The sequence below is a fragment of the Phanerochaete carnosa genome (assembly GCF_000300595.1).
Source record: "Phanerochaete carnosa HHB-10118-sp unplaced genomic scaffold PHACAscaffold_59, whole genome shotgun sequence".
In the NCBI taxonomy this organism is placed as follows: domain Eukaryota; kingdom Fungi; phylum Basidiomycota; class Agaricomycetes; order Polyporales; family Phanerochaetaceae; genus Phanerochaete; species Phanerochaete carnosa.
The window spans coordinates 1,084-9,832 of record NW_006767686.1 but is presented as its reverse complement, the minus strand read 5'-3'; the positions used below and the strand labels follow the sequence as shown (position 1 = coordinate 9,832).

Below are 8,749 nucleotides of genomic sequence, written 5' to 3'. Positions count from 1 at the left end.
GTCAGTGAGAGGGCCTCGTGTGAAGGAAGCAGACGGTCGGGTATCTCATAGACTGGGGTATCGGGGGGGCTTGAGCTTGAGTGCCAAATTGTGCCCTCGCACGGAGATCTTCGATGCCGAACAAAACTATTTTGCACAGGCACCATTTGATCCTTGGCATCAGGAAACTGGTGTTGCTCCCAGAAATGTCTATGCAAATAGTTGCACTGGACTAGCTGCATGCATCCTGATGATAGTAATGTTCAGAGGAAGTTGCAGAATTAAAAGAGCAGAATAGGCCCTTTACCTGATATAACACATGGCAGCTCAATCCCTGTTAGGTGGTCCTTTGAGACATGATGGTACAGCTCTTTAAGCTCTGCATATTGGTGATCACAGTGCTGCCAGCAGCATGGGTAGATTAATCCCTGTATAAATCCCATATGCATGTCATTTATAAAGAATCCTTGCATATAATCTATACAAGCAACCTTCTTGCCCCATGGTAGGTGGTGTGCAGTTTGTATGCCACAATGTTGCAGGAATATATGCTGCAAAAGTTAAAGATTGTGATCAACACATGATTCCAATTTTCAGAGATTTAATCAAGCATGTAGAACATCAGAAGATAAATGTTTGCCAAGTGCATAATCATGGTATGGCTGCCATGTAACCTTTCATAATGGCCACAAGGACTAGCTTGCCTCTGGTACCATATATAAGCCATCATCTAGAAAGGGCCCAGCAGTGGTACAGGTCGTATAGCATGAGTGTTCAACAGCTGCATTCTCTAGCACTTGTGTGGTTGCAAACAAGTGAAGTGAAGTGGTCATATGTTAAAACGCTATATGGCAGCTAGTAACATCTGTGTTTACAAGCTGGACTAAGTCAAGCTATAGCCAACTAATACTACTTACAGCCACTGCTATCCATGCAGAGGGCTTCTTATTATGCAGAGAATGGAAGAAGAGATAGAGAATAGAAAGACTCACATGGTTGAGAGACATCCATGAGTTGAGTATTGCTGTACAAGTGTCCCATCTACAATGAAGCACACAGAGTGTGTATTGGGCTGTTTCAGTGGCCTGAGGGACAGATATGAAAAGAGTGTTGGTATCTTCTTCACTCATGCACGGTAGTCTTCTGTGCTTGGTGAATCTGTGTTAAGGTGTTGAAGGTTGACAAGAGTGTACAAATTAGGCAATACCTTTCTCATTGTAATGCTGTCACACACAATATTGATGGCTGACAATATCAACATGCCTGCAAATGTTTGAACGAGCCAAGCTGTAATTGTGATTCCTCTTCCCACAGAGTCATTACATCTACATGTTATATACAGTCATACCTTCCTCTCATTTGCCATATTGTTTCATAATGGACATGTGACTGTGACATTGCTATTCTGTTGCTTCCACTTTTGGATTACAACCTGTTTTGGTATGCTTACATAAGCACATACTTTGCTTGTTTTCAATTGCACTTTTCGAGTTTAAAGATAGTTTACACAAGTCAAATGAGTGATGTGCATATGTAGACTCGAAATGCTCATTGTTTCCACCTACCGAGGTGGGAGCTGGGTGCCAAGCCATATACTGTACTTTTACGACCATACTGGATGAAAGTGCCCAAAATGAGTTTTTCCAACAACTCGCCAAAATTGCCATAAATCAAGAGAATATTATTGGTGATGTCTGCGGAAAAGCATTGTGACGTGTGACATCCGGTACAGTCATAAAAGTACAGTATGGAATACTCAACCAGAGATAGTAATGTGCGGGCCGGGCTTCAAAGCCCGGCCCAAAAAGCCTGACCCAAGCCAAGCCTGGCAGTGGGCTCAAAGCCGGGCTTGGAGCGTAGTCAAGCCCAAGCCTGGCCCAAAAGCCCAGGCTTGGGTGCACCAAATGTGTTGCCATTTCCTGGGCTCAAAACATGGTAAGAACAACTTTATACATGCATACGAGACAAAACATTGGCTTACTGGACTGGGCGGTCCCTGCTAGTGTGACTAGGCCCAATTGTGTGCCACCACCTGGCATTCGCTGTGGGTGCCCCTTCGCGAACCATGTCATAACATGGCTTGTAGCGCAGTTGCATGCCCTCTGGAGGCTGCAGTACGGTGGATACATGCAATAGCAGCCTATCACATACAAATATGCTCACTTTTGTAGCATATAAATACTTGTCCTAAGCTTGGCAAGCCTGGGCTTAAGCCCACAGCTTGGACCAGACTCAGGCTCAGCTTGGGCTCAGGGCTCGGCTTGGTGTCGTCACAAGCCCAAGCCTGGGCTTTGAGCCCAAGCCGGACTTGCACATCATTAACCAGAGACCTGGCACCTAACACCTGTTAGGTGCTGGCTAGTGATTTGACTGGCTTGGCTTGGCCCAGAAGCTGGTGGCTTTGGCTTGGCTTCACCAGGCTTAGGCTTGCAAAAACTCAAGCCAAGCCACAAGCCACTGCAAGCCATAAGCCAGTGGCTCGGCATTGGCTTGGGCCATGGCTTGTGTTCTAATTAGGCAGGTGCTGTAGATTGACCTTGTCAACAGTTCCACAGCTGCCACACGTAGACACGCAGTTATGTACAACATTTGAATGGTTTTATTGCATGATATAATGTCCTAAATATATACTCTGAGGTATAATGTGGATGCAGAACTGACGCGAGCGATAGGCTCTAGCATCAAGATTGCTGTAGGGAATACTTGGGTTGTACTCACCTATACGTTGGTAGATAGTACTAGCAAGTGGGGTGCAAGTAGTTAAAGTTGTGTATGGGCCCTAGCGGGCAGTGGGATTTTTATATACATGTGGTAGTGTCTCAGGTATTTACTTTATGAAACGCGAACCTCAGGCACCTAAGAGCACTGGAGCGCTGGAGTCCAGTGCTCAAACACTGAAGTCCAGTGTTTGGAGAGCGGCGCTTGGGTGCTTCAACACTCCTCCTAACCAAGTGCAGCATATTGCACTTGTTGGTTGATCACCCAATAATGTCATCTTCTGGTCTTTGAATGCTACGTTTGATGAGGATAATTTCCCCAAGTGTCCTAATACAAAAGGCAAAACGAGGCCTACGCCTCCAAAGCCCAGTGACGATGACCGTTTTACTGGTCATGGGTTTGATGATGACAATGATAGCGCGCCACCTAAAAGGTCTGCACCACGCCTAAATCCTCCTTCTAAAAAGACACCAAGCGGGAAGAACAATGGTCCTACCCCTGTGCCCAAAGGGCAAAGCTCTGGTGCACCTTCACAGCATCGGAAAACCCCGTCTGCTGGCCCATTTGAGCTATGACAAAGCACACGTGTGAGGAAACCGGTCATACAACCAGAAAATGTCTACGGAGATTCACAAACTCCTGTAGATATACAGCGCAATGTTGAAGATGTCTGACAATGGGAACGAGATGTTGGTCTTCAGCCGGATAGCTCCTGAGCTCAACCTCACTTGCAGCAGCTGTTGCCTACTCCTGACATACAGCCTGCTAGCCCAGCGTCATCTGGCAATGAGCCGGACAATTCACATGCACCTGAGTCTGGCAATTCAAATGCGCCCTCTGATGACCTACTGGCATGTTTATGCCGGGAGGGGGAAGTCGATTTCTTTAACTATATGCTTGCACAAGCAGTTGACCCATATGCACCGAAGTCCAATGTTAAAGAATGGACATATTGTGATATTGCTTGCCTACCCAAGGCAGAGCAGAAAGAATGGAATGACGCCTGCTACACTGAGCTTGATATGCTTGAAAAGCGTGGTGTCTTTGAGCTTGTCGATTGCCACAAAGGCAAACAAGTAGTCAAGAACCAATGGGTTTTTGACGTTAAATAAGATGGTCGTAAAAGAGTGTGCTTAGTAGCATGAGGATACTCTCAAGTTGAGGGAATTGACTACGACAAGATATTCACTCCAGTCGTGTGTTTTGAGACTGTAAGGTTTATAATTGCTGCACTCAAGGACTTTTACCTCACTGGACTTGATATGTGCAATGCCTACCTTTATGGCAACTTGGATGAAGAGATCTACATGGATCAACCCAACGGCTTTTCTGCTAAGGGAAAGAGCACCAAGTGCTTCGCGTTCGCAAAGCTCTCTATGGATTGAAGCAAGCAGGTTTATTCTGGTGGCGCGCTCTAAGTAAGTCCATGGCTGAGCTCGGCTTCACACATCTAAAGACCAATGCTGGTGTCTACATTAAATATGATGGAGATGACCAAATCATAGTTGTTGTCTATGTTGATGACACTATATTTGCTGGACCAAATAAAGCCAAGACCCTTCAAGTGAAGAAGCTCTTCATGAAATGCTGGGAGTGTCGTGATCTAGGCAACATTAAGGAGTTTCTGTGCATGTGCATACAAAGAGTTGGCAGTAAGATCATTATTGATCAAACAGCCTACCTGGACAAGGTACTTGAATGCTGCAGCCAGACAAATGCCAAGCCAGCTAAAACTCCACTTCTCGAGGGTTAGATACCATGAAGGAGCAGTCGACACTGCTCGCTGTAGCTGCTATCAAGTGGTTATTGGCTCGCTCCTTTATATCATGCTTGGAACCAAACCGGATATCGCATCCACAGTCACCAAACTTGCGCAACACAGCGCGAATCCCAGTGAAGACCACCTGAATCGCGCATTACATATTTGCCGCTATCTTCAGGGCACTTGCAAATACACACTCAAGTATGATGGTGCTTCCGGGCCACCCTTTGGCACATGTTTGGTTAATCATGTGGCAGTAACTACTACAGTGTGCGATGTATTACCTACTAGTAACTGAGCTAGCAACTACATAGGGCCTGTAGAGCCTCTTCAGCACCTCTTGGCAGTGGTGTGCAAGACAGCGATTGAACGTTCTGGCCAGTGTTTGGATGACATAACGTCCAAATGTCGTCCAAATGTTGGTGGTCAAATTGATGCATCAGTGTCCTTACCCTTTTTGGGCAGGAGTAGCGGTGAACAGAGCAGTAGAGACAGAAGATCATGCTACAATAGTTGTACAGATGTAAATACAGTGCAAAACTAAGAAAATACAATGCTTTCAACACCTGGATCAAGCTCCACATGTGTCTGTGAGCTGTCGCCTGATGACAATCCAGAATTCAGAAGCTGATATAACTCAAGCTCATTACCCAAGCCCACCTCGCCTGTCTTCTCACATGCATCCAACCAATATAGGACCTCGAAGTTGAAGAGGTCTACAATGGTGATGCTAAGTCATTGTGGGAAAAGCGCAGTATACTTGTTAGTGAGCTCAGCTGTAGAGACATCGGACTCCTCTTCCTTAGCCATGTGTCACAGCTTCTGCATGAGCTCTTCCGAGCTGATCTCCTCTTCATTGGCTTTAGGCGTAGCATCAGGAGCGGATGATGGAGGTGGCGGCAATGGCAACAGAATGGGCTCAGGGGCTGAGCCGGCATTCTCGGTCACCTGAGCTGTTTGTCGGCAATCTCCTTCGAGCTGAAACTTAAGACGGCACTGGAGGCATTGATTACAAAGGTGCTCATCACGAATATGCATCTTCATCTCAGTGAGAGACAGGAGCGTGGTATTGCCCAAGCGATTGCAGAGCTTCGTGAGAATATTCCCAAGAGAACTAAACAGCCTCTCGCATGATGCAGAGTTTATGCATACAGAAAGTAGGTGGCGTGCAAGTTGAATAATGGAACGGACAAGTGCTTCTGGATGCTGTGCAAAATCCCAGACCTGGATCGAATCTGGGCTTGTTTTCTACGAGAGAAATAAGCATAGTTATAAGTAGATATGATGGGGATAACATACCATAGCCTCTGCTGCAAGACAGATAGAATGCTGCCAGCTCCGTATATCTGCAAAGTGTCCACTCTCCACGAGATACTCCTGAACATTCTCGAGTAGGTCAGTAACGGGCACCGGTACAGTGTAGAAGTGCTCCCACAAGCAGGAGAGAAGGGCGTAGACACCACCAACGGAGAAGGAGAAGAGCGGCTGGAGTGGCCGGATCTTGTGAAATGGGTTGAGAATGAGAGCGGCAATGAATGCATCTTGGTTGGCCTTTTTCCAGCGAGCCTCTATTGCGTTGAGCATGCTGGTATGAACAAGCTGATCATTTAATGAGGTAAGTTGCAAATATCGTAGGTGCAAAAGGCCAAATATAAGTAAAATTTGGTCCATGCAAATCTTTTTGGCTTGAGAAATGTTTGCCGCAATAGTAAGCGGCTTCAGGTGACATCACATCCTGCACAACCATGGTTTTAGTATAACAGCGTGAGTGCAGCAACTTTACAGCACAAGAGCTTATCGATTGATTGCAGGCCAGAAGAGTGGATCCTGCACCACAGCCACTATCTGCTTCGCCTTCTCTTGGGCCTTCTCATCTCCGAAGATAACACACCGATCCTTTTCAGGAAGTACAGTATCCAGTGTGATAAGGGCTTCCAATGGAAGGCGAAGATCATAAAGCCAGGAATACGCCAGATAGTGTGCTATCCAGCGTGTGATTACAGCACGCAGAACACTAAGACCCTCACCGCCATTCAGTGCCGCATGCTTCAGTTTGAGGTGGCGATGCACGAGAGTCTTGCTCCGGATCCAGGTGATGATCTCATCGGCAAGCTTGGAGTATCAAATATACCAGGTGCCTGTGGTCTTGAAGTAGGTACCAACAATGAGATTAATCTATGGTAACAGTCAGTGAACTGCATTGCATCAAAAGGTTAAAATTACCTGATGTGAGTAGCAGTCTAGAAAAATTATATCTTTGCATGCGCGAAGCAGTTTGCACCATGCCTTGGCACCATCGGGCCCAGCATCTGAACATGCACCAACAACCTCAACCTTCCAGTAAGTCTCCACTATATATAAAACCTTCTCGACAAGCTGGAAAAGCCTGTCGCCAGACTTCCGGTCAGCCGAAACATCATACACCTTGACCGAGTACACCTGCAGATCATATCAGAGATATTAAAATATGAAACAACACCCGCAATCAGAGAACAAGATGATGCACCTGGCTAGCCAAGCTTAGCATGAATGCATCATAGTGATGTTGATTCACGGCTGTCCAGCTGTCAAACTGTAAGGTATCATTTTGATGATTGAGGCCAGCGATCGCTCTGTCTCTTTCAGCACGAAGATCTGCGAGAGTTTGGGGAAAGATCCGGCGTGTGAGAGTATAGTGTGTAGGCACAATGGTGGCGACGTGAACAAACTCCTGCATAAATAAAAGGACCTCTGAATTAGTTAGCCAAGTGAGAGGAAAGCCACAGGATGCTGTGATGCACATGAGCCATTGCTCAAAACACTTTTGCTGCGAAGCCATCCACTGCTGTAGTGTAAGTGGATATTGAGCAGTGGTGTCTGAGAGATCTATGTATGAAGCTGATGGTCGGCGAGAAAGCGAAGGAGCAATGCTTGATGTAGAGTAGGAATAGTTTGACACCAAGGGGGATACTGAGCAGAACGGTGGCAGAGGTATGTGGGCAGCAAATGAAGCAGTGAATGGGGGACATGATAACAATGCTGAACTCGGGCTGAGAAGCATTGATGGAGGTGCCGACAAAAAGGGGCTGATGGTGCGGAGATCTGGATAATGAGAGAGATGAGATCCTGATACCGGAAGCAACAGCACAGCAAACTGGGAAAGGCGGGATGGACCAGCAAGTGGAGCTGTAGCCGATGCATTAGGTGTGGTATGCTGAAGGTTGTACCCTGGCCATTGTGCAGCTACCTGCAGCGGTCCGAGGAGCTGCTGTGCACTGGAGGCTCCCGACTGTGTTAGCTTTTCCAGCTTCCACCGCTGTTTCTCATTGTGCGCTTTCTCCGCGCGATCTTGCACATGGGGCAGCTGCTCTTTGCAGAAGCGCAGGTGGTTCTCTATCATTTCAGCACGTCCGGCTATTCAGCTGTGATCTTTGCTGTTCGAAATATCCCAGTCTGTGACAAATAACATTGCATAAAGTTTAGCATAACTTCAGAATGCGACCCTTTAACTCACATGTACATGCAATAAGCTTGTGGGGCCTTGGCTGAGCTAGAGTTCCAGCCATGAGCCGTCCCTTGTCCAGCTTTTCCTCGTTCTCAACTCAGTTGTCCAAGCAACATTTGCAGAATGCCTTGGGCTTTGTGCCATATACGGATTTGGGCAGTGGGGGGCGTCTTGAGCCATAGTCGGGGTGTTTATAGAAGAACTGCCAGGTCCAGTCTTCAGGCTTGCCAGGCTTTCCGACTCATGCTGAAGTTTGCTTGGGATCCATGACAGGTGAGGAGGGGGCTTATTTGTGATTTTGGTATTATTCACAGCTCTCTCAAGCCTTATATCCCTTCACCACAGATGGCACAAAGGGGGCACAGGCTCACAGCAGGATCTCAGACCTGAGTCAGCCCATAGCCTACCTCTCCTGTGTGTAACAAGCTTTCCGTGCAGCTTGCTCATGTAGTGGAGCATATGAGTATTGTGCATTTCGCATTTTCTTAATATTAAACCACTGCTCTCCGCACCGTCTTCATTGCAAAGCGAACATCCTTTGTATTCAGCAGAGAGGCAGCGACGAGCCACAGTTCTCCTAAAATGGTAACAGTGATCTCCGAGAGGCTCTGATTGGTTACTAATTGGTTGTCAGGCTGTGGAAATAGCAGACTACTTTGAGTGACCACTGTCTAATCAGCATTTTATCATTTGGTCGTCGGCCTGTCCAAATATTTGGACGGTTGTCTGCACATCACTGCCTCTTGGCATGCTATATATGGTGTTTCCATCAGCTGGAATTGAAATATAGACCACATTTGGGAGAT

The 8,749-nt window shown here is 46.8% G+C and overlaps 2 protein-coding genes across 2 annotated transcripts; both read right to left on the bottom strand.

Moving 5' to 3' along the window:
* Window positions 1-5,272: 5,272 nt before the first annotated feature.
* Window positions 5,273-6,043, bottom strand: PHACADRAFT_33593 (uncharacterized protein; the record flags this gene model as incomplete). The annotated part of the gene is made up of 2 exons (XM_007402221.1): window positions 5,273-5,707; window positions 5,759-6,043. 2 exons carry the CDS (start codon window positions 6,041-6,043, stop codon window positions 5,273-5,275), a joined length of 720 nt encoding a protein of 239 aa, XP_007402283.1.
* Window positions 6,044-6,682: 639 nt separating this feature from the next.
* On the bottom strand, window positions 6,683-7,283 carry PHACADRAFT_48162 (uncharacterized protein; the record flags this gene model as incomplete). Its single annotated transcript, XM_007402220.1, has 2 exons — window positions 6,683-6,898; window positions 6,966-7,283. Coding segments are annotated over 2 exons (534 nt in total), but the record flags the coding sequence as incomplete, so codon positions are not given.
* Between the last annotated feature and the right edge of the window lie 1,466 nt (window positions 7,284-8,749).